This window comes from Salminus brasiliensis, chromosome 19 (assembly GCF_030463535.1).
Source record: "Salminus brasiliensis chromosome 19, fSalBra1.hap2, whole genome shotgun sequence".
NCBI lineage: Eukaryota > Metazoa > Chordata > Actinopteri > Characiformes > Bryconidae > Salminus > Salminus brasiliensis.
In genome coordinates, this window is record NC_132896.1 from 7,621,278 (window position 1) to 7,647,899 (window position 26,622).

Consider the following 26,622-nt stretch of genomic DNA (forward strand, 5'->3'; position numbering starts at 1 on the left):
CTCTCTGGGATTCCGGCCGCTGATGGCGAAGCAGCATGGCTCGAGATTCAAACTCGCGACTCCCATAGTGGCAGCGCGTTAGACCAGTGTTGGATGTTCTCCACCACACCTTATCCCCAACTCCTCACAGAAGTATTGAATGCAGCACCAACCACCAATCATTCCAGAGAACACAGTTCTTCCACTGCTCCACCGCTCAATGCTGGGGGACTTTACACCCCTCAAGCCCACGCCTGGCATTAGGCAGCATGGTGCCAATAGGATCATGTTTACCTGCTCCCGAGATTCCTATTCTATTGGCTGTACTTCTCTACGGGGACTAGACAAGCTGTCTGTGTGTATTTGCACATCTGTGCGGCAATTGGTGCGACCTCAGGTGGCTGAACGCATTCATTAGAAGGGGTGTCTACAAACATTTGGAACTTTTGGTGTTTATCTGCTTCCGTCTGCGCAGGAGTTGCTTGTTCACTCCTCAACTGCACTCCACTTCTCAGAACTGTGATGCAAATCTCAGTCCTAGTTCATGATTCAATCTTTCGTCTCGGTCAGAAGCTGCAGGGTTTCGTGTAATCATGTTTCCCTGATTACAGGATGCCTGTTGTTATTGATTATGATCATTAAGCTTCACTGAAGACCCGTAATAGCATATCTGTTGTCGTGCTGGGAGCGCCGATAAAAATCTCTCCCTTAATTTGCTCACCTTACTTGAGGTTCCTAAAGCCGAGGGAGGGATATCGTTTATCTGTTGGCTGGGTTGTCTGGGTTGGAATAGTTAGCGCTGGTGTTTGGTAGGAATACTGTCGAGAGTTGAGCGCAGTGGCTGGCCTCTTGCCTGTCCCTCTGATCAGGTCGTTTGTCACTGCCTTGTCACTGCGCGAGAGTGACTCCTCAAGGGGGACTCTGTAAAGCTCGCTGGCAGCCGAGATGAGACGAGACGAGACGAGACGGCCCCGACTACGAAGCTCTGTCTCATCCAGAGCAGTTCGGCTCTTCTATACACTTTATTTCAGAACTCATTTCAGGCTGATAAGTCAGTCCAGCTTCGGCAGCAGATTGCCTGCATTTTGGGGGCTCAGGGAAGAGGTGCGGAGTGAGAGAGTTTTAAGGATTAAATGAAATCAGCATTGCAAGATATGTGGCTTAGAGCTGCCTATTGTCTCACAGCCTCTTAAATTAGAGCCAGATCTTAAGCCAGCACTTAGACCCCCCACACCCGTATTCAGTGCCGACCTCCAATAACAGGAGCCACAGATTCTACACTGGCAGTCAGATAGAATTGCTCAGATGTCATACGCTGATGTTTAACAGCTGTGCTGGATGTGTGTGAAGGATTTGTCCCTTATTTTGTTGGCGGCTGTCCCAACCAGGCAATACAAACTGCCACACCAGTCATCAAGTGAAGGAGTGGGTTGAGGAGTGAGGTATTCTTCGACCAACTTTTGATCTCAAACCACCTCCACTTAGCCTGGGCCTGTTTTAACTAATCTGGATAGTTTCATCTAATCCTTGTATGTTTGAGCTATTTTCTATGTATTATTTAATAAAAAATAATACATTAAAACATTAAAAATGCATTATAAATATTTCATATTTATATATATATATATACATTTATTTATTTATTTATTAATCTTCTTATCTGCTTCTTCCTGGTTGGGGTGGTGGTGGCTACGGAGGCTGCCTGGAATCATTGGGCACAAGGCAGATATATTCCCTGGACAGGGTACCACACACCTATGATTCAGTTTTACATGACCGATTCACCTACGATGTGTGAATTAAAAAATAAATAAATAAATAAATAAATATATATATATATATTTTTTTGTTTGTCAATTTGTTTTCCCCTTTTCTCACCTTTTTTTTGGTAGCACTAGCAATGATGCCACCACTAGGAGGGTAAGGACTTAACACATGTCTCCTTCATACATGCAAAGCCAGCCACCTCCTCTTTTTGAACTATCTGGAGGAAACCTACATGCAAACAGTGCCTTTTTTCTTAATTTTTAGTTACTTTATTTATTTTAATTTATTTTATTTAACTTAACTGTTATTGCTTGTTTTATTGTTTTATTATTTATGCCATTTAATTTATTCGTTTTAATTAGATTAATATCTGTCCAGCACACCAGCTAATGGACACCTGTGCTGGCCAATATCACTTTAAGAGTGCATAGTGAGGAGCGCCATCTATCCACCGGAAGCATGGCCAGTTGTGTTGTCTCATATTCCAGACACTGATGGCAAAGCGGGAAAACTCGAATTTAATTAATTCATTTAATTTATTTGATTTAGCTGTTATTGTTTTTGCATTATTTATTTTTATTTGATTGATTTCTATTAATTTTATTCCTCTAATTTTTATCTTTTATTTCTTTTTTCATTTCCTGTTGTTTTTGTATGGATGCTCAGCTACATTGAAAGTTAGGGCCACCCTCGACGTACCTCAGTGTTTAAACATAGCAGGAAGGTAGTGTATCTGCCGAACAGCTCCAGGGGCCTGGGGTTATGGGTTCGATCCTCGCTCCAGTCTTTGATGTCGCCGTGTCTGTGTGTGTTACCTCTGGGTACTCCGGTTTCCTGCCCCCTTCCAAATAAACCCACGCATGGTAGGTGGATTGGCTGTGTTGAGCTGTTGTTGCTGGGTGTGAGTGTCTGAGCGAATGGGTGTGTGTGGTATTCTGAGATGGACTGGCGCGTGGAGCGTGTCCAGAGGGTATTCGTGTCTTGCACTCGATGATTCAAGACCAGAAAGAAGCTACGAAATGTTGATTGACACTCTTGGTTGTTTGTTTTTTATTTGATATTTTGGTGCGTTTCTGAAATGTGTGTTTTCTTTGTCATCAGGTACCACACGACAGCCTAAGGAGGGTGAGGTCCCGGGTGTGGACTACAACTTTGTGAGCGTTGACCGGTTTATGGAATTAGAGAAAAGTGGGGCCTTACTAGAAAGTGGAACATATGAAGGTGAGTAGTGAGTGCTTTTTCTGGGCTACCTCTCAGAGTATGTCAGTATTACAGTTAAGAACCTGCTGTGTCCTACACCTTACAGTTGAGGACACATTTTTTCAAAGCATTTCCTAATTCAGAAATGCACAGTGGCCCAAATACCAAGATTTTCTTATTTCAATGCTGATGTTTTTATGTGTATTAACCTTTTGTCCTTCACAAGGTCATTTTTACACTCCCAAGGCATATCATTAACTACATAATCAATAACTACTTGGAAATCAATGTGAACTAGCTGTGTTATTCTCAGTTTATCAGACAGAAGATTGTGAAAGAGTGCGTGTTGATTTACTGATGCTGATAAAATGCTAAAGTCAAGGACTCCTTCCTTCAAATTAGTTTCTGAATGGCTTGGGTTTTTTTCATACTCTGTAGTACTGCAGAAATTCAGTCCACACCAAACTTGGTAGTACTGAATCTATTCTTTTTTTACACTCAGCAGTACTGAAGTAATCCAGTCGATACCGTACTTGGTTTTACTGAAATAACCCAGTTTATATTGTGCTTCTTTAATACCAAATCCAATCTTTTGTAGTATTTTGTAGTATCCAGTCTCTGTATTATTTAAGCAATCCAGTCGATGCTGTACTTTGTTGTACTGAATCCAATATTTTGTATTATTCTGTAATACTGAAGTAATCTAGTCGATACCATACTTTGTAGTAATGAAGTCATCAAGATGAAACCATACACAGACATACTGAATGTTTTAATACTCAGCAATACTGAAGTAATCCAGTCGATACCATACTTGGTAATACATTGAAGTAATCCAGTCCAAAGCATACTCTGTAATATTTAAGCAATCCAGTTGATATCATACTTGGTAGTACTGAATCCAACCTTTTTAATATTCTGTAATGCTGAAGTAATCCAGTGAGTACCGTACTCTGTAGTGATGAAGTTATTGAGAAGATACCATACACACTGCACTAAATCAATTCTTATTTTTATATTCAGTAATGAGGTAGTAATCTAGATGATTCCAAACTTTGTAGTATTGAATCAATCTGTTCTGATACTCAGTAGTACTGAAGTTATCCAGTCGATGCCATACTCCATACATGTAGTATTAAGTAATCCAGTTGATATCATACTTGGTAGTACCAAATCCAATCTTTTTTGATACGCAGTAGCACTGAAGTAATCTATTCGATATCATACTTGGTAGTACTGAAATAATCCAGGCTATATCATATCTATTTAGTACCTAATCCGATCTTTTTTAATACTCTGTGGTACTGAAGTAATCCAGTTGATATCATACTTGGTAGTACCAACTTATTTTTTGTTGTTCTGTAATACTGAAGTAATCTAGTCAATAGCTCACAGTACATTACTGTAGTAATGAAGATATTGAGAAGATACCATACCAATCTTTTTTGTTACTTGGTAGTACTAAAGTTACCAAGTCTGTAGCATCTTCAGTAGTACTGAATCCAATCTGATTTGATACTCAGTAGTACTAAAGAAATCCAGCCATTGAAATCATATTGAATTTCGATGGCCAGCCCTAATATCATATCATGGGGCCCCTTGTGAGTAATTTGAACACCACCGGAAGCTTTTCTCTGCTCTAATCACTAGAAAACTGTACAATAGTGTGTAGTGTTTTGTGTTACCCTTGACATCTACACTGCGCAGCCTCGTTACCCTGTTGAAGATATTTTCCATTTCACAAAGCTGTGCAATATGAAATTGCCATCCCTGGTAATTATTAGTGCTTCCAGTGTGTTCTTCACGTCTCATGGTGTAAACAACATCTGTTCACCTGTTAGAGCCACTGGAAACACACACTCGCACCATTAATGTGCTCAGACACGGCCGCCCGTAACCGCAGGTACGCATTTCTCTTTGACATTGAGGAAGCGTATTCGGAGCGGGTGCAGCCTGGGCCCGGGGGAGCTAACTGTCAGGTGTGTGGACTAGTTTCAGAAGCAGATGCAGGTTTCTTCTGGGCCATTAGGGGAGGGGAGGAGGGAGGAAAGACTTTACCCTGATTCTCTTTTCTCGTGGAGCTGGCAGACACTTAAAGCTGTGTGTGTGCCAAGCAGTTTGAGAGGCAGTGTGTGTGTGTGGGAAATGGGGGGTGGGGGGGGGGTCGACTGGGCCCTCAGCCATGCCCGCTCTTTTAGAAATCCATTTCTTTCATTTTGATGACACACGTTTTTTTTTTTTATTTTATTTTTTTTATGATTCTCAATTTGAACATTTACTGTACTCAGAGAGGGCAAAAGACTGCTCATATCACTTACCAGCTTTCCATGATATGTGCTCATTTTCTGAGAACTTTGGAAGGATTTAAAAAATTTAGCATTTTCTTTTTCCTAAATTGCACTTCATTAGGGTAAGTTATGGTGCGCAGTATTACCAGATTCACTGCAAAATCCACTTCTACCCTTCAGCTTAATCAGAGAACTGTCAGCGGCTGATTATGCTCTATACTTTTGCCAATTTTTACAAGAATCCCATTCAGGCCGAGTCGAAGAACTTTGATCTGGCTGCTCTTTAGCAGATGGGCTTACAGTGTGTTTGTGAGGGCAGTGGAGAACCCCAGTGCGTAATTGAAATCAGGCTTTTCCTCACATCTCTGGACTTCACCAACCCTTCTGCTGACTCCCCACAGACCTGCCGATGAATTCAAAAGGCTCTGCCTGACACACACACACACACACACACACGCATACTCAATTTTTAATCATTAAACAGATTCCCCTCGATACACATGATTTCTTTTCAATCTTGAATGAAAGGTTTGAGGACCTTGTGAGTGAGGTCGCTTTTAATAAGAAACATCACACACACACACTTTTAATAAGAAACATCACACGCTCGCAGGGAGAAAAAAGGAGTTCAGCAAAGTTGTGGAAACGCGTTTGAAAAGTTGCTGTAAGAGTCACTGCAACCTTCATGTGTGCATACTAAGCAGCTCACTGCCACTGTTTGCAAACTCCATTGTGTTGACCGTTATAATAAAGGACACTCTTAAATAAATAATACAAATGAAGGTGCTTTAAAAGAACCATAAAGAACCATGGGTCTCATTTTTGTAGTTGTTTTAGGCCGCAGAATTGTTCACAGCTGTGCTCGTCTCGTAATCAGAACCAGTCCTTTATAAGAGAACACTGGTGAATGTCGGAATCTCCATGAAAACTGGGCAAGTGGGTCTGAAGAAGTAATATCTTTTTAGGAATGGTTGGTGAATTGGGCCCCGTGTTTGTAATAGAGATGTGTGTGTGAAGAACCTTTATGTCAAGGTTAAAGGTCTTCATTATAAATAGGGGTGCAATTACTAGTCAGCTTAGTCGACTGAAATCGGCGACAGAATCAGTTGGCAACTAATTTAATAGTTGATTAGTAGGTGACGGCATCACACATGTTCCTTGTGCTACCTATGAACTGTTTAGGACGCAGGTGAACCGTGGTTTTATAGCCACAGTTTAACCATAACAGTGTGGAATGAAAGACAATATATATTATTATAAAAAAATAAAAGTCACTAATACAAATGTAGCATTAACACAGAATGCTTTCACACTGACAGCTAGAATTAGTGCGTCTCATGTTTTGGTCTTTTTTGCTTTTTTGTTGTTTTTTTTATTACTGCCACTTCGCAAATCCTTGATTTAAAATTTTGGTTTATAGATTTTTTTTTTATATGAGCAGGAATGTTTAAAAGCTGAAAGTAACATAAGAGTTATTTGGGTAATTTAGCGATTCATAATCAAAATAATTGATTATTCATTTTAATAATCAGTACATTATTCGACTCTTTTTAAAAACATTTGTCTTTTGTTGCAACCTTAATTACAAACATGGCTCTTTATGAAACCAAAGATGTTTTTTTTTAATGGCGTTGCTCAAAGAACCGTTTAAATGCTTTTTTAAAAGCGTAGCTCATGTTGTAAATGTTCTAGAGAGTTCTAATGGTCATGTGTCAGTGGTGTGGTAATAATGTTGGTCCTTCCTCGGTTCCAGATAACTTCTATGGCACGCCCAAACCCCCGGCCGAACCCACGCCCATGCTGTTTAATGTGACTGACCAGCTGCTGCCGGGTGCCCGCCCCAGTGCCGAGGGCAAGAGGAAGAGGAACAAGTCGGTCAGCAACATGGAGAAGGACAGCATCGAGCCACCCGAGGAGGAGCAAGAGGAGAGCCCTGTCGTCAACGGCAATGGCATTGCCATTACGCCAGGTTAGAGAGAACTCTCATCATGCAGAGTTGTTCAGTAATCTCTAATAAACCTCTAATGAGGACTCTGTGACACTGTGACACACTGATCTGTAAACATGGACAAAACTCTGCTGTTATTGTATTTAGCGAGTGTTAGAGTGCTGTTTGGATCAGTAAGTGCTTATTATTCTTTCAAATGAAGTGCTTTCTGTTTTTCAGGTAAACAAATGGCTAAATTGTGGCCTTCGGTTCGGAATACCAACATATCAAATCAGGCTGGTAGAAATTAGCATCATCTTAGCGAGGTTGACATGTGACATAAAGATACACTATAAGTCCAAATATTTGTGGACACCCCTTGTAATGAAAGCAGCAGTTGCTGATGTGCAAATACAAACACACACACAGCTTGTTTAGTCCCAGTAGAGAAGTACTGTACAGGACTCTCTGGAGCAGAAAACATAAACCTATGGGCATCATGCCTAATGGCAGGAGTGGGCTAGAGGGGTATAAAGCCCCCCAGCACTGAGCTGTGGAGCAGTGTATCAGTGTTCTCTGGAATGATGGTCGGTGCGCCATCCAATGCTGGGATGAGTTTGGGAGTTGGGGATGAGGGGGGTGGGCTAACTAGTGCACTTCAAATCTTCACAGCAATGCTAGTAGACTGCCTTCCCTGGGCAGTAGAGACAGTTACTCCAACAAAATAGATTTTGACCCTTGATTTCCAAAAAAACTATGAAACCCCAATACTGTCCATATAGTTTCTTTCAATTATTCTATATTAAGCATTTCTGTGTAATCGTGTGATTGGCTGGTTCATATCTTTTAGTGCAGTAAGGCCAGTGACCCTCCTGTACTGGAACTGAAGAACTCTAAAGAACTCAAAAGCCCACCTGTGTTAGGGGTGGGCAATTCTGGTCCTGGAGAGCCAGAGTCCAGCAGTTTTGTGCTTTTCCTGGTCAAGCACATGTGAATCAACTCGCCTGTTAATAGTCAGGTTTAGTGTGTCTGTCAGAACAGGGAAATCAGCAAACTGTACTGGACTCCGGACCCCGTTACCCAGCCGTTAACATTTTAAAACAGCGCAGTGTCCCTAAACTTTTGACAGACACTGTAAATAATACACACACACTCACACGCTGTCCTTCCCACAGAGTCGAGCGAGCATGAAGACAAAAGCACCGATGCCTCAGGTGATGTGCCCCCCCAGTCGTGCCCACCTGAGACCCCCACCCTTACGGCCACAGACGCTCCTGAAGAGGAAGGAGAGGCCCCCAAATCCCCCCCAGACTCGCAGGGCAATGACGAGCTGGGTCCGCTACCCGACAACTGGGAGATGGCGTACACTGAGAAAGGCGAAGTCTACTTCATAGAGTGAGTGAATTTCCCTCTAATCCCGCCTCAGCCTTCAGCACTGCTGAGGAATGTGTGGATAAATGGGGCTGTCCTCTTTGGCATGGCGTCACGGATACAGGAATTATTTATGGGAACATGTGAACAAACTGACGAAGCGTTCTATATATCTTTATAAATGAAACTGCAGCTCTTTTATCTTCAGCGGATCCAGTGTTTGAACAGGAATCGACACAATAGATGGTGTTGAGGCGCGGCGGCGGAGCACTGCTGAATAAATCACCCACAAATTACAGCAAATTCATCCCACAGACATAATATCATAAACATCAGCATTAACAGAGAGAGAAAAAGAGAGAGAGAAAAACACAGAGACAGGGAGAGACTTGAAGACAGAGAGAGAGAGAGAGAGAGAGAGAGAGATGCTGAGAGAGAGGCTGAGCGAAAGAGAGAGACAGACGGGCAGGGAAAACCTGCAGACAGACAGAGAGAGAGAGAGAGAGAGAGAGCGAGAGAGAGAGAGAGAGAGAGAGAGAGAAAGAGAGAGATAAAAACACAGAGACAGACAGACGGGCAGGGAGAGACTTGCAGACAGAGAAAAAGAGAGAGAGAGAGAGAGGATGAGCGACAGAGAGAGACAGACGTGCAGGGAGAGACTTGCAGACAGAGAGAGAGAGGCTGAGGGAGAGAGGCTGAGCAACAGAGAGAGACAGACGTGCAGGTAGACACTTGCAGAGAGAGAGATAGAGAGAGAGATAGAGAGAGAGAGAGAGAGGCTGAGGGAGAGAGGCTGAGCAACAGAGAGAGACAGACGTGCAGGGAGAAATTTGCCGAGAGAGAGAGAGAGAGAGAGAGAGAGAGAGAGAGAGAGAGAGAGAGAGAGAGAGAGAGAGAGAGAGAGACTGAGGGAGAGAGGCTGAGCAACAGAGAGAGACAGACGTGCAGGGAGAGACTTGCAGACAGAGAGAGAGAGGCTGAAAGACAGAGAGAGAAATACAGAGAGACAGACAGGGAGGGAGAGACGTGCAGACACAGAGAGAGAAAGTAAGAGAGAGAGAGAGTCTGAGAGAGAAAAAGAGAGCAGGGGATAGATAGCGAAAACAGGAAAGAGAGAGATGCAGTGGCAGAAAAAGAGAGAGAGGGAAAATGGGAAAGAGAGATACAGAAGGAGAGGGAGAGAGAAAGCGAGTTAAAGTGAGAAAGATAGATAGACAGACAGACAGACAGACAGATAGATAGATACGGAAAATGTAAGAGAGAAATGCAGTGGCAGAAGGTGAGAGAGAGAGAGAGAGAGAGATGGAAAAAATGGGAGTGAGAGATGCAGTGGCAGAAGCAGAGAGAGCAAGAAAGAGATAGATAGGGAAAATGGGAGAGAGAGATGCAAAAGGAGATGGAGAGAGAGAGAGGCAAAATGGGAGAGATGCAGTGGCAGAAGCAGAGAGAGAGGGCGAGCGAGAGCTAGCTGTTCTGTGCTCCCCCTCTTTCTGTGTGTAATGGGAGGCAGGGGGCTCATTAAAATTATTGATTGCCATTCTGCTAACTGGAACTGTGCCGCCCACCGTCGCGCAGGCATGTTGGATTTCCAGTCGTGAATCTTCCTCATCTCATCCTAAAACCCACTACAGCAACACTTTATCTAACTGCACTTCCTTAATAGCTCTTTATAACCTGCTGTCTGCCGGGGTCGGGTACAGGAGGCTGTATTACATGAGCAGACTAGAGGTTCATGCTGGTGTAGAAGTGTAAATCTTCAGTGGAAGTGAGCTCGTTTGGGCTCTGAGAGGGCAGTAGGAGCAGTTAGCAGTAAATACAGGTACATTAGCAAACACTCAGTGATAAATATACTGAAGCTGTGTTTCTCTCTTTGCCTCTTCAGTCACAACACCAAAACCACATCGTGGCTTGATCCGCGATTAGCGAAGAAGGCCAAACCTCCGGAGGAATGTGACGACGACGGTAAGCGCACTGGAGTTTTATAGTGTGTTTGAAGTCAAATATGTTCAATTACTGGAAAGCAGAACTTTTAGCTGTTACTTTTAAAATAAAAAAACTATTGTATTATGATTATACAGCGGGTAGGTTTAGGATTCGCCATGCAGTGTGGTTTGGTGAGGCTTACAGTAGCTACGTTTCCATCCAAAGATTTTTTTTGCTCATACACCAATCAGCCACATCATTAGTACCACCTGGCTAATACTGAGAAGCCCCCCCCATGAATACCACAAGACCTCTAAGGGGCGTTCTTTGGTATCTGGCACCAAGACGTTAGCAGCAGATCCTTTAGGTCCTGTAAGTTGTGAGGTGGGACCTCCATAGAACGCATCAATGAGCCTTAGGTGCCCATGACCTTTTCGCTGATTCACTGGTAGTCTTTTCTTGAAGCACTTTTGGGAGATACTGACCACTGACCCAGTTGTCAAAGATGCTCACATCCTTACATTCTTATGCTTGCCCATTTTTCCTGCTTTTAACACAGCACATTTAAGAACTGACTGTTCACTTGCTGCCTAATATATCCACCCATTGACAGATGAAGCCACTGTAGATGTAACATTAGCATCACTTCACCTGGCACTGATGCTATTGTTATGGCTGATCGGTGTATAAGTAGCGGCATGTGATCAATTTTCAGCAAGCACAGCGGCTGCGTATCAAACCAAACACAAGCATTCTGAATAGTGCACAAAACTAGTGGTCTAGTGCAGTTAGTGAAGTGTAGAAGTGTACAGTTTGGGATGAATACAAACAAAGACAGCCAGCACAGCGGACAGGAGCTGAAAGAGGAGGATTTTGGACCGAGATGGAAATGAGAGGAGCGGTGCCCTTTTTCAGCTTTCTTAAGCCCTATTTGGGCGGGATTAGTGTTACATGAGGAGGTGGGGTTTTGTAATTATTACTTTAAATGTATTCGTTTATTATTAATCAAATGGTCAGAATGCGCCATTTATTCTGTAAAACAACCTTTAATAATGACTTCAGGTTATATTAATCCAGTGCAAATCGACATGTGGGTAAATATTGCATCATATCCTGTGGAAAAGGAGTTTTGTAGTTTTCCTTAAGTACAGAGGCGCTTAAGCAACCTTCAGTGGCAAACCTCAGTCAAAACCAGAAGATGAGCCAAAGATGTGACACCAGTGTTGCGCTGTGTGTTATGAACATTTATAAACTAACGTTTAATTTTTACTATAAGTGGGCTATAAGATCGGCCATCATCACATTTTATTGGAGTCATTTATGCCACGATTTCTCTTATCGTCATAAATTATACAGGCGTCCTGTAGTAAAGTTACATTACTCCACCTCCCCATGTAAAACGAATCCCATCCGAATAGGACTTTAAAGAGCATGTGAAAGAGAGAACAGAGAATAGAGAGAGCTCTAAATAAAAAGTTGAAGAAGCTCAGGGATGCTAACGGGTTGAAACATGTGAAACACAACTTAAATCTCTCTCTTCTTTTAAGTTTAGGTTTATTTTTCCGCTTGTAAATTGCGCAGAAAGCTGATGGAAACATAGCTACTGAGGACTGCTTTGGCTTAATATAACAACACAACACAAAAGAAAGTACACATAAATATAAATACAAAATATCCTAGACAAAAAGACAGTAGTTGGTGTTACCATGGTAGTGCTATTACAAGACAGAATATGGTTTAATAATAAATATGTAAAGTATACAAAGACTCATGTCTATAGCTGTAGACTGTAAACAACACCAGCTTAAAATGTGCATAAACTGTTGTGTTGTGTCTTGTGTGCTGAGTATAGGTGTTAAAGAAAACTCTTACCCTAGCATTAAGGTGGCTAGGTGACCATGTCTATAGCAGTAATATAATATAATCACATCATGACTGAGGGATAAGGATAGATGGACTGGAGATGAATTCACAGCTTCACAGCTTGTTCAGGAGCCTGATAGCCTGTGGGTAGAAACTGTTCTTCAGCCTGCTGGTTCTAGACCGGATGCTGCGGTACTGCCGCAGTATGGTAAACGGGTCGTGTGCTGGGTGATTTTAGAGGTTAGATTTAGAAAGCTTTAGGCCTGTTTCAAACACACTACCTCTGCACAATGGAACAGCTTGCTTTTCATTTCAGCGCTCACGTTAACAGGTTAGAGCTTTCACACAGGCAGAGCGAGCAGCCCGCCAGCACATCCCAGAAGCAACACAGCATCTAGAGTTTTGGCATCAAGCCTGGTTTTTTCACTTACTGCACACAGCACTCAGCAAATTACACTGAAATAATGGAGTGGCATAGCCAGAGTTTGGTTTTAGGAGGAGGCCGGCTAGGACGCTTTATTTCAGGTTGACAAATAGCAGTTAGCCCACTAGCCTACTTCACTGTAGCTTCCGTAATCAGAGAGAAACAAACTACAGTTATGTTAATGATGCTACGACTACAACGGGCAACAGGAGGGGTAAAGGCTATTTACAGGGGAATTCCACAGATTTTCCACATTTCTGCAGAATTAAATTAAACAAAGTCATTGGGAGTGGTTTGGTGTGAAATGCTCTGTTCTAGAGAAGCTGGAATTGTTCACAGTGGTGGTGATAGGAACCAGACGTCTGAAGAGTTTGATGCCTTTACAGAGTTATTACAGGAAATGGTTATGAATATGCTGCCCAGTGCCTGAGACGATGACTAAGTTTTACAATAGCTTTCAGAAAAAATATATCTATATATACCTATACATGCAAGATGTTGGTACATGCAAGAAGCAAGATGTTGTAAGGACAAATAGTCTCTGAAAAGATTTTTTTCTTCATTTTTTCATCATCAAAATTCCATATAAAATCAGAAGACGCATGTAGTAGGAAATAAAAATGGCTATATTTGTGTTGTAGACATTGTGACCCCTGGTTCCTATCACCACCACTGTAAAGAAAACCTAGTCGGTAAGTTTCTCTATAATGAATCATTCCACATCAAACCATGCTGAATGACTTTGTTTCCATCTTTGTAACAGAAATGTGCCGCAATATTTACAAATCTATGAATTCCCCCTATAACTACACTTCTGCCAATTGCAGCTCTGACCACGGGTGTCAGGAAACTGTAGCTGTGTCTGAAATACTGTGCCCTGCTCACAATATAGGGCTCTACCTTAAGGTTCTGCTAGTTTGTAGTAGTGTCTTTTCATTTTCATTAGATAGATGTTAACTACTCTAGATGTTAGCTAGATGTTAACTACTCTAGATGATGTTCTGAAGTTAGCTAGATGTTAACTACTCTAGATGTTAGCTAGATGTTAACTACTCTAGATGATGTTCTGAAGTTAGCTAGATGTTAACTAGATGTTAACTACTCTAGATGATGTCCTGAAGTTAGCTAAATGATAACTACTCCAACTGCTGTTGGCTGGATGTTAACTACTCTAGCTGATGGTGGCTGGATGTTTACTACTCTAGATGATGGTGGCTGGATGTTAACTACTCTAGATGATGTTGGCTGGATGTTAACTACTCTAATGGATGTTAGCTAGATGCTCACAACAATAACAGATGTTAGCTAGATGTTAACTACTCTAGATGATGTTCTGAAGTTAGCTAGATGTCACCTACTCTAACGCATGTTAGCTAGATGTCACCTTCTCTAACGCATGTTAGCTTGATGCTTACTACACTAACGGATGTTAACTCTCTGTTAACTACTGATGTTAACTACTCTAGATGATGTTAAATGTTACTATACCTGATGTTAGATGGATGTTAATTACTCAAACTGATGTTTGGCTACGTGTTACTACTAGTTGAAGTTGATAACTCTTTGTTAGCTAGCTGTTAACTAGCTAGATGTGAATAACTTTACAACTTAACAACAACAAAAACAGAGAAACATGTTTTGACAAACTAACCTGGTGGCACATCGTCCACTGAGGAGAAAACAGAAGACGATGAGTTCCCACCAGCGTCTATCATTGTGCTGGTTAGCGGTAGTGTTGTATTAATTACCATGTTTTTAACCATAGTGAAGCTAAATGTTGCTTTCCTGATTATCCGTTCCTTACCATAACTCAAATATCAAAATTAAAATGCACATCTCTAGTTCAGACAGCCTCTCATAACAAACCTCTGTGTGTGTGTATGTGTGTTTGTCTTATTTTGTGATGGTTCTACTGTTGTGTCATAACCTGACTTTCCCTTAGGGGTCTGCTGAGTGGGGTTTCTATGTTGAGAGAGCTGTAAGGAGAGTGATATGGGTACTGGGGGAGAGCTTGCTTTTGAGGTCTTATGTAACACACGATTAGAGCACACTGACACACTGCTTCGCTGGACAGGAGGTTTATTCGCTGACTTTCCAAACGTAGCGTCTCCCTTAACTGCTGTTCAGATGTTCGCTGCTGGTTCCTCCACTGAGTTCAAAACACAAACCACAAAGTTTTGCCAGTCTGTCATTCTGTCATGTCACAGCACATCAACTTCACAAAAAATGAGCTGTAATTATTTCGAAGGCTCTCCTATGAGTGTCGTTGAGTGGTTACGACTATTAATCATCAACTCAGTTAAGAAGAGGCTTACGGATAATGAAGCTTCACTCTGACGTCTCCTGATGCCTCCATAGTGCGGACACACAGGCAGGGCGCGTAATAAGAGAAATACCAGATGGTGCATCAGTAAGGAGGAGTGTTTATCTTTTGAAGAACCTTTTGAAGAAGCTTCCAGGAATGCTGCAGCTTTGTCTTGTTGTCTGTTCTGTCGTGCACTGCATTTATACAGTGTTCCCCTTTAGACCCCAGATATTCGTCTACTTTCACAGAGCTGCTTTCTGGGTTAGTTACCTCACATTCCTTCAGGAAAATATTAAAAATTTATCAAAGTGTTAAAGTCTGTCCCAGTCAGGAATGACTACAAATGGAAGACCACTTTGTACCGTACTTGTACTTTGTGTATATATATATATATATATATATATATATATATATATATATGTATATATATATATATATATATATATATATATATATATATATATATATCTCCCAGGCATTTAATCAAACAAAGCTGAGTGACCTGAATTTACAGACTATGAATGGCATAAAGTCCCAACAGCAAAGTGAAAGACTAGTGGAGAGCCTGACAAGACATAAGAGCTGTGATTGACAGTCAAGGTTATTTCACCATGGTGATTTCTAAATGCTCTCAGTTCAAATATTAGTACTGTGTTGTTTAAATCTGAATAAAGACTTCTTTACATTATTTGAGCAGTTGTTTTTGAGCAGATCATTTCTGCAAATAAATACTCTAAATAGTAATATTTTTATTTGAAATTTAGGGGAAATGTCCGTGGTTTATGAAATACAGCGCAAATGTTAATTTCCCTAAACACACTGCCTGTAAACCAGAGAAACTGATAATATAGGGTGTTTTTTTAATAGGGTGTATATATACATACATGTACACACCATCAAATATAATATAGAATTATAGAATTATAATCAAATATTTATATACCATTCTCAACATTACATTTGTATTATTTTATAATACATTGTATTATATTATATTTTATAAACACATTTTTACTTTAGGCGCCGCAGTCTTTTAAACATTGCCCTGCTACTAATCCTACTAATCTAATTCCACTGGACACATGACTGAAGCTTTAAGCTGCCCAAGGAAAGAAGCTGCTGCACTTGAACTATGAGGAAAATTGTGAATTTGGTTGCCAGAATGTTTTGATGTTCAAAGTGGTGGCGAATGAAACCAGATCAATCTTAAGCATTTACTGACTCTGAAAGCTGCTTTAACCAGGAGAAAATGTTTATGAATTTACTGTCTGATCATTTATAGATCATTCTTTTTAACCTCTTAGGCTCTGTGACTGTTATTACACCATACGGATTACTAATCAGTTACTAAATGCACGGCAAGACAAACAGGCTCAGTTATTACTATAGGGGGAAAAAAGCCAGTAAGCAGGAGCTGGTGGTTTCAAGAGTTCTAAGAGGTTAAGATATATTCATAAAAGAGAAACGTGTATGTTTTTGATTTACTACTATTTTACCATCATCAGCATTTATAACATATATGAATTTCAAAATTTCATTTTTGTTTTCTGAACACTGTACTGTTGTGGTATCGTATTAGTGGTAAACTGGCAAGCCTTACAACAGTTAGGCCCCGTTCTCACGTGTCCAGATATTTTTAAAATATAAGATTAGATGAAAACGCTCTGTATGGGGCGACAGTACCTTATAAAGAGAGACATCAAAAGACTTTGGGTTTAATCCAATATTACACTCTACTCCCTATGTAGTGTGCTATACAAGTCTAAATCTAAACAGAGCTAGTAAGTGGGTTAGTAATAGAACCGTATTTACATTTATGTGAATGTGGAAATCTGAACTCTCTAGTTCAGGCTCTAGTCTGCTTGTAGACGCTGTAGTTGTGTAGACTTGTATAGTAGTTCACTATATAGGGAGTAAGGAGGTATTTGACATTCAGCCAGGAACATGCATACGTTGCAATGTTAGCATTTTCTAAAACCCCAGGTTTCTCGTCCACATGACAACACTTCAAAAAAATGGAATGCCCAAAAATCTCCACCTTGGAGGGCATCGTTGTGTGGACAAGAGTTATACTGACAAAAAGTGTATAAAATAATATCCGGATACACGTGGACGAGGCCTCAGCTTCTTAAAGAACCAGTTTGTTTTCACATATTGCCATCATTGTCCTCGTGTTGAGTGCAATAGTACACCCTTTAAGGCACCCTAAATACAGCAGCCTTATGTGCTTAAGAGATGAGAGCACCTTGAAAGCATTTAGCATCACGCTGGCAGTGTGTTCGATCTGCAGGCCCAAGCCGAATTATCCGAAAACACAAAACAAATGGGAGCGACAAATAGGTGTGAGTGCTTGTTTTAGTGTGGGTGTCTGCCGTCCACAGCGGATCGCTGTCTACAGACAGACGTTTTCACACGGCAGTAAAGACTGAACGTGCATTTGCTTGTACCTCCCGCTCTGTTTCTTATGCATGGTTGTGTTCTGTACCCAAATCACCCAAATCTGCCGTGTTTAAAACCCCTCTGTTGAGTCGGGATGCAATTTAACAGTGCCAGAAAAATCGATATCTCTTTCTACTGGCCTGTTAAGTGCTTCTGTGTGACATGACTACTAATACCCCCCAAACCCCCCCCCCCCTCCCCACCACCACCACCACCATCGGAACCCGGATCTATTTTCTGCTGCTGTGTGTGGCTGTGTACGTTCTCCGTGCACTTATTAGTCAGCGCAGCCTGCTTTACTGTGTTGTTTTGAGCACGTTGTTTCCTGTGTACTGTATGTACTTCCACATTACTAATATCAACGGTGAGGCTTTTCCACTTACGCTGTAATAACAGCCCTGCGAGCCCCCCAGAGCTGTCTGACCTGAGTGAGATCTACCATGTCGCTCGTTACCGTCACAGCTCCCGCTTGAGGAATGATCTACATACTAATCTAATTCTGCTGGACAAATGACCGGCGCGTTCAGCTGCCCGGGGCGGGACGCTGCTGATATTGATCTAGGAAAATGTAGCTGTTTTTACCAGCTGGTTGCCAGGTGTGAAAAATACACACCTGTGTTTTTTTATTTTATAGATGTATAAAACATACACTGTGTCCAAATGTGGATGCCCCTTGTAACAAATGCATTCAGCTACGTTAGGTTGAACCCATTGCTGACACAGATTGTCTAGTCTCTATAGAGAAGTGCTGCCAATAGAATAGGACTCTCTGGAGCAGATAACCACAAACCCATTGCCACCATGCCTAATGTCAGGCATGGCTAGAGGGGTATAAAGTCCCCCAGTATTGAGCTGTGGAGCAGTAGAAGAACTGTGTTCTCTGGAATGATGGTTGGTGCTTCATCCAGTACTTTTGGAATGACTTTGGGGATGAGGTGTCTCTGAATGCCGTCAGATCCTCACTTTTGTTTAATAATAAGGAACAATGAATGAGCAGGTGTCCCAATAATTCTGTCCCTTAGTGTATGAATTATTCATTTTTAAGAATCTGTCAAGCTATAAAAGAATTTATATGAACCGATTGTTTTATTTATGTTTATGAATGTATAAATCTTCATAGACAGACTACAAACACACACACACACACACACACACTATTGTTCATGTTCTCCCTTACCCTCACATGCACCCGCAGTCACATTCAAACACACACACTCATATTTACACTTGTGCACGCTCTCAAATATACATAAGGCACTCAGTGAATGAAAGAGCCTGAAAAAGAGACTTCTTCTGTAGTTGCCATGGCAACTAGCGATGGAGGTCCATTGATTTAAGGAGGTTTGCGTGAGATGGATATTTAAGGTAGTCTATTTCCCATCTCTCTCTCCATTAATGGATTTTTAATACCAATTTGTGTTAATCCAAGTGTGTCAGATATATGGCGAGATCGGGGTTTTTCAGTTCATTTCTAAATTAACCAGTAAGTCGTTAGTGAGATTTTACATTAATGGAAACGTCTGAAGTTTCTGCAGATTTCAGAGCTTTTTGGAATTATACAGCCCAGAATGAACCACCACTAGACTTGTCTGCATCATGTATCGAGTTCACTGAGTGTTCTTATACAACCAATCATACAAATCAATAATTTTACGAAAAACCAGTTTGTCTGTGTGAATTTGTGAACTGTGATTGATTTTATAAACACTGAATAAAAGCTGGTTTTTGCTGGCTTTGCTCAGACAAAAGTATTGAGACTCCTGTTCAATCATTGTTTCTTCTGAAATCTGTGCTTTTTTTTCTTTGAGTTTCTTTCTCTACGGTCCAGGGACGAAGGCTTTCTACTAAATTTTGGAGCATTGCTGTGCGGATTTGAGTGCATTCAGCCACAACAGTTCAGGATAAGTGAGGTCAGGAGGTTGGATAATAACCACCTCACCTCATCCCCAACTCCACAGCTGGATGGAACAACAACCATCATTCAACAGCTCAATGTTGAGGGATTTTATACCAATAGCCTCCCCAATAGCCCAGCCTGGCATTAGGCAGCATGGTGCCAACAGGTTCATGTTTATCTGCTCCAGAAGTCCTCCAGAGTCCTATTCTATTGGCAGTACTTCCCAACAGGGACTAGACAATAGTTGTGTGGGAATGCATTTGCCCACCTGTGTCAGCAATGGATGCAACCTGAAGTAGCTGAATGAAGTCATTAGAATGGCTGTCCACAAACATTTGGACATATAGTGGATTTCTGTTAGTTGTTAGTTGGATATTTCTTCCTGTAAGATAAGCGGAGTGTAACTGAGCACGGCATTATATTCTAACTCTGCCATGCCTAATGTCTGCCTAATTGGTTCCAGTGGTTCTTTGAGTGACGCCAGCGATGCCATAGAAGAACTATTTTGGTTCCATAATGACCTGTTTGTATTAGAGATGTGTGAAGATGAATGTGAAAAACCTAAATTGGTAAAGAACCTTTACAACAACTAAGGGTTCTTTAGACCCATAAAGGGTGCTTTACACTCCCATATCTCTGTTACAGACATGGTGCTTTATGGAACCTTTAAGTGGATTCTTCTGTGATTATATAGTGTGTATGTATAGATATATACTGTGTGTGTGTGTGTGTGTGTGTGTATGTATATATATATATATATATATATATATATATATATATATATATATATATATATATATAGTGGCCATCCAGTAACTAGCTTATCTAATCAGTCCTTCATTAAAGTAAAGCAGGTGAGCTGCTGGTGGAACTGAACAAATCCATACAGTGTCTGCGTGTCTGCAGTTCACAGAGAAGATCAGCAACCAAGCTAGTGTACTGACCCACAGCATGTTCTGACCACTGATGGTATGTAGTGTTCAACGGGCAGAAAAGCACAGCTGAGGTACAGCATTTCTACCAGCTACTGTCTTTGTGTGTTTGTGTGTGTTTGTGTGTGTGTGTGTGTGTGTATTGTTTATGAGATATTATAAAGACACTAGCTTCAGAACTACTTTGTGGAGGACAGTTTTAATCAAAGTGCTCAAGGTTGAGGAAAATGGCTCTGATCTGTGTCTGAACTCCCTCTCATTTTTCTGTAAAGGGTTTTAATTCACAGTGCAGACAGCAGTCAGGCTAGCTTATGAGAGCCCTCTCTCTTTTCCATTAAGAAAGTGTCGTTGCCTAAAGTGACTCATTTCTCTCCCTCTTCCAGAGCGCAGTTGAACTTTCCGTGCCGGGCGAGTACTTCAGCAGTAACGCGTCTGCTCTTAATGTAAAGCCTGAAAGAGCCCGGCTTTGAGGAACTATAAAAAGGGTCAGATCTCTGTACTTGTGTGTGTGTGTGTGTGTGTGTGTGTGTGTGTGTGTGTGTGTGTGTGTGTGTTGGGGGGAATTGATTTCTATAACCCTTCAGGAGAAGTGTGACGACTCCTCCACCCTCATCACTAAGCCCTGTCAGAGCTGTTCAATTTCAGATTCTCGAGGCTTCAGCCGAGACTGATCTACATAACCGGAGCCCCTCACAGCCAGCGCTAATGTTTCCACCTGCAGTAAATGCTGAAGCATGTCTGTGGAGTTCATTTTGTGCCCAAAGTTCTAATCAGAATAATACAGCTCACAGAGGAAAACATGAAGGATTATGACAATTCAGAAGATGAGAATACAGTCATAGATTTTTAAAATACACTCAGTCCCACCGTTCGTTTGCTGTTGTCATGCTGGGGGGACTCCACAGTTCAGATAGTGGGTGTGACTAGGGGGTTAGTAGACTTATCTTCTATCTAGTGCTGTATAGCGCCCCCCTAAGGTAGTAAATAGAGCCTGTAGAGTGTTAATTAAATCAGTAAATTGTAAATGTAGCATGTTCAGTGTGTTTCCACACACACACACACACACACACAAATGAACAGTGAGAAATAAAAAAATAAAAAGATAAAAACCAGTGCTGAGTTTTCAATGAGGCTACAGTTACCATAGCAATACTCCTAAAGCGCTACAGTTCTCACCATATCATACAAATTCTTGCCTGGAAGAGAAGCAATCTTTTTTATTCACAAGCCTTCAGTTTTGTCTTTCGAACACAATTCTGACAAGAATTTAGTATGGACTGAGATTTCTGCCACTGCTGGTAGACCCTTATGACCGTATGCTTCTATACACCTGCAGATTCTGCTACTTCCTGCACACTGTGGTCTTTGGCATACCCAAATGCGATCACTCCTTTTAGCCAATTATTAACATCTGCTTTGCCTCCCCTTTTTTTCCCACATTCAAATAGACATTCACTGCACAGCAACACCTCTTCTCAGTCTATGAACTCCGTTGCACACCCTACAGGCATTAATAGCCCGATCATCCCTGTGCAGCGCCATCTACTACCACCTTAAACTTTCAAGGTGACAATTTTTTTTGCCTGGGGAGCTCATATACAGTATATACAGTTAAGGCATTTTGGCTGATTCTCTGATCCAGAGGTACTCACATTTGAATCACGTTCACACAGGTAGGAGAATGTAGCGCTAGGAGTCTCGCACATTAATCTTATTGACTTGCCTGGCAAGGGAATCAAACCCTAGTCTGCTATGGGGAAGGCAGTGTTATTGCCCACTACGCTAAACCAAGACCCATCTCACAGAACTTACTGGATAATCTGTAAAAAAAATCTCTCAAAAGTCTCTTGATGTTTTATTTAACCCCTTAACACTCCAAGGCTTATTACACACTAAGGTGTATTATTCAGTAACTCAGGGACGTGACTGTAGAAACTGGTGCTGCTATTCTCTAGTAATAGAAGTTTGTAAGAACACTTTCAGCTGCCGGTGGACCGTAGGCTTTTTGCGGGGTTAATTATGCTCTTTTTGTATTGGAATGTAAAATCTTTCCATTTTATTTAAAGCTTTTGGCGCAAAATGAACTCCATGTCCAGCGTAGAACACATGCATAGCTTACCACAATTGGGTGGCCACTCTGTTGGAGGCCTTGTTCTATTGTACTGTTTTTTTGATGATTTGATGATAAGGGCATAGCTTGAAAGCCAGTGTGTGTGTGAGTGTGTGTGTGTGTGTCTGTGTGAGTTTGCCCGGATGAGTGCTGAGTGCATAAATAACGTGATTGCCCCAGTCGTTTTGTTCATCCTGCTGCGTGAACGTCAGTTTTGAATGAATTGAAAAACATAAAACAGGAGCAGATATCTCCCAATGCCTCTGTCGGATGCTGATGCCATCTCGCTGCCTGGTATGCCTCTCTGGTTGTCATGGTAACTCGGCTGCCTCTCGTGATTGTTTTCTGCTGTTCCGAAAAGAAAGGAAAATGCACAAAATACACAAAACACTGCCCGACATTAATGCCGACATTAAAGTCAGATCCATGTGGGAAAAGCAAATTGGAACTTTGAAGTGTCGATGCAGTTCTGCCTCCGTTTTGCTGTGTTTACACTGTAAACACACCTCAGCTCAGCCTAATGCTTCTGGGCCTTTTCACGTAGGCCGAAAGAACAAAGAACATGAAACCCTGCCTTAACAGCGCACCAGTGTTGTGATGAAGCACAGAGCTCCAGTGAAGCAGTGCTATGTCTTTTTGAATCTTTGTGTCTTTTATGTTTCCAGAGCTACCGTATGGCTGGGAGAAAATAGATGACCCTATATATGGCAGTTACTATGTTGAGTAAGTGTTGTCACTCCTCATTTTCTTTCAAGCGTATCGTCTTGTATGAACTGAGAGCGTGAGTACGGGCAGAGAGAGAGAGAGAGAGAGAGAGAGAGAGAGAGAGAGAACGAGTGTTCGAATGAGAGCTCTGCCTTTCCTCCCCGCAGCCACATAAACAGAAGGACGCAGTTCGAGAACCCTGTACTTGAGGCCAAGAGAAGAATCCAACAGCAGCAGCAAATGCAAAGCCAAGGCCTCTCGGCCCTGCCACTGCCCACCATCTACAGAGGTACGCTACACATAAGGATCATCAGATAAGACTTTTTTCAAATCAAACCAGTAGAGTAGATTAAAATAGCTTAGCAACAATGATAATGATAATAATAATAATAAAGAAGTATGTATAGTGATGTTAGAATCATATCAGTATTGGAGGTAATTTGCTTAATTAAGTGGTGCGGCAGTCTAAACACTGGCCCGTGGCCTGGAGTCCCAGACAGCACAATTGACCTCGCTGAGTGGATAGGAAGGACCTTCCTCTCATCTCATCGTTCCAGTGTGTCTAATTGCCAGTTCTATTACACCAGCTACAGTGTGCTCCTCCAAGCGTGTTCAGCTGTTATGTTAGCTATAGTTTGTAAGTATGATGGTTGGTTTCTGGGGATTGCTAGCCTTCATTCTCCCAGCACTGGTGGCATTGTGTCATAGGGGGAGTACAGATTACTGGGTGGGTAAATGAAAATGATAAAAATTGGGTAAAATATATTGGACAGTACTAGCCAGTATTCCATGCTGATATTTGATATTATTTTTAGGATAAAATGTGATGAACAGAATTATTGCCATCTTTTAATGCCCACAGCAGCAGCAAAATCCCAGTCTACACAAAATATAATACTCTATAATACTAAGTCAATGTAGTTTTCATTTCTGCAATTTAATAGTTTATGTATCGCCATCAGGTGATATGTACATGGATATGGCATATAATTTTATCCCTAAAAATCATAAAAATAAGTATAATAATGATTAGAATGATAATGATAATAATAACAACACCCTCCATAGCAGTGCCATCTCAAAATACTTACAAAATAAGAAAATAAGTAAATATGCCAAACAAGTCAATAAAGTATAACTTAAAAAAAGTAACAGCCGTGGATGATTATTGTCTGCAGGATTACCATGATTAACAAGGTCATTGTGATCGTAAATTCAGTTACAAAGTACCACTTGTGAGCTTTACATGTGAGCCTTACCCCATAATTACCCCATAATTACCAACTGGTCTAGCTAATATTAGCGAATTACCTAATGGCTTACAGTCTATAATATTTCTGGTTTTGAAAACATAAAGGTGTCAGATAGCCATGAATTCCAGATGGGTTCTCTTGCTAAAATTGGCATTTATGTTAATTCAGTCCCTCGTCTCTCATCTAGAGCTAACTAGAGCTAACAGAGCCATGAAACGACCCCTGATGGGTAATGGCGAGACCAAGTTGAGGAGGGCATGCTAAAAAGAGCACTGAGACAGGCGGCAGGTGGTTAAAAATGACAAAGGGGATCCGTTTAACTAAAAGCACAATTGCTCATCTTATAGAGCTTTGTAAATGCGACTACAGACGAGCCAGCCATCAGATAGCAGAAAGTGGATTTAAGAGAGCATGTAATGTGTGTTTGAGGTGCGAGAAGATCCTGCAGATAACCCAGAGCTACAGCTGTCATATACTTATGCTCAAGAAGTGGAAATAGAAATGGATTACGGTGTAATCATATGTCAGTGTAAAAATGATAAATCAGCAGTAGCATAAGGGCGTTTATGTCTTTTTATTTAAACATTTGCTGCAGAGTTTTAGACATACCATATCATCTGAGTGATCGTAATAGGAAGTCCTGCCGTTTGATCATTACAGCATCTGATAATTACTGTTCACCTGCAAGTAAAATAGTATGGCTTCATCCTGATTCTGCTCACTTTTAACCCTGTATACTTTACCAGCTGCTGAACTGTGGCTCTGTTTCTGCTGGCTTTGCTCAGGTGTGCTCAAACATTTAGAAGCCGTTTGAATTCCCAGCGGTTTTCACAGTGCATTTGTTTGTTGGGTTCTGTTTCTGTGTTGTAATTCATAAATGGGGATTCATTTCCATCATTAAATCCCACATGAGGATTCAACATGATGTTGTGACAAAAGTAGTTAATTAAAAGTACAAAACATTGAATTTGGGAATGAATTGATCACCCCTACCTTGACTTGCAGGAAGTGATTTTAGTTTTTTGCTTGTTTTTTGAATTTAGGCCAAAAGCTAACTAGGCCCTCGAGGTCTTTTACCTTAGTATTCCACAGCTACTCATTTGAGGTTAGTGCTGCAGATTTCTAGCAGACAGGTTCCGGGCTTCATCTGTTATGTTCTGCAACTCGCTGTATGTATTTGAGCCTTCATCCTGACAGCAGCTGCCTACCTAAGTGTGGAGGATAAAATGTGCTCTCAGACACTCTCTGTTGCATCTTTGCAACAGATGTACATTTACATTTCGGAGTAACAATTGGCTACAGTTTAGTCATACGTTTCTTACACGACAGCAGAGCCGTCTGAGGTTATGTGTGCATTTCATCGTTGTCAGAATTCTGCGTTCCTGACAACTGCTAATTGTAATTTTCCAGCCCAGAACCTTCTGCCTCCCACCTCAAAGCGTTCAGGCACAAAGCAATTCAACTGCTTTTATTCAACTTAAATAAACACTTTGAATGAAACCGTGCAAAGCAGAGCAGCAGTTTAGTTTAAATGAACAAAAGCAGTTTTTGAGACCATTCAAACCACCAAAATGCTTTAACTCAACCTGCCCTGTTCCACTTTTCACAGTGGTTGTTGACTACAAATCTTAATCAGATTTAGATAACCCTTACACAGGTATCCCCCTAAGAATGGGTTCTCTGGCCCTTAAGTGGTCCAGTGGAATAATGACCCGAGGATCGCTTGAATCCCAGTAATGCTGCAAGCTAACGGCAGCCAGAGAGCCAAAAGTGCACAGTTGGCCTTGCTTTCTCCAGGGTGGGTAGATGGCATTTCCCCTCCACATCACTCCAGGGCAATGCTGGTGCTGCACTGGCGTCTGCTGGCCGATGCATCAGAGCCGGGTACACCATGCTTTGCTCCAAGCGGTGGCAGTTCAAAAAATCCCCAGTTCCAGCGTAAGCTTGGTAGATTTACTCCCAGTTTCTACATTTAATAAATGTATGTATTGCTGTCACTTCGAAAACTAGCATATATTGACATCAGCCCAAAATTCTCATGTATGTTCATTCCTCATTCATGTTCCTGCTTAATTAACCAGTGGGAAATGTGAAGAGATTTCTCAGAGATTTTCTCATTGAAATTATGAAAAATATGGTCGGTAGTGGATGGTTTTGAGCCATGACTGCTTTTGTCAAGTCATAACTGAGCAGCACCACACCAGCTATGGATCAGATGAGGTGTTTTCCAGTGTCTGGA

The 26,622-nt window shown here is 41.4% G+C and overlaps 1 protein-coding gene across 12 annotated transcripts in view; it reads left to right on the forward strand.

The window, feature by feature from the left end:
- The window catches only part of magi2b (membrane associated guanylate kinase, WW and PDZ domain containing 2b), a 142,989-nt gene that overhangs the window by 68,564 nt on the left and 47,803 nt on the right, over window positions 1-26,622 (forward strand). For 7 of the 12 annotated variants that reach the window (XM_072663942.1, XM_072663948.1, XM_072663943.1 and 4 more), the window contains exons 3-9: window positions 2,848-2,967; window positions 6,988-7,203; window positions 8,337-8,556; window positions 10,415-10,494; window positions 13,384-13,434; window positions 23,091-23,148; window positions 23,298-23,419. In XM_072663942.1, coding sequence (XP_072520043.1) covers window positions 2,848-2,967; window positions 6,988-7,203; window positions 8,337-8,556; window positions 10,415-10,494; window positions 13,384-13,434; window positions 23,091-23,148; window positions 23,298-23,419 — 867 coding nt within the window. The remainder of the gene's footprint in view (window positions 1-2,847; window positions 2,968-6,987; window positions 7,204-8,336; window positions 8,557-10,414; window positions 10,495-13,383; window positions 13,435-23,090; window positions 23,149-23,297; window positions 23,420-26,622) is intronic. The other 5 variants (XM_072663945.1, XM_072663952.1, XM_072663947.1 and 2 more) reach the window with 2 other exon arrangements.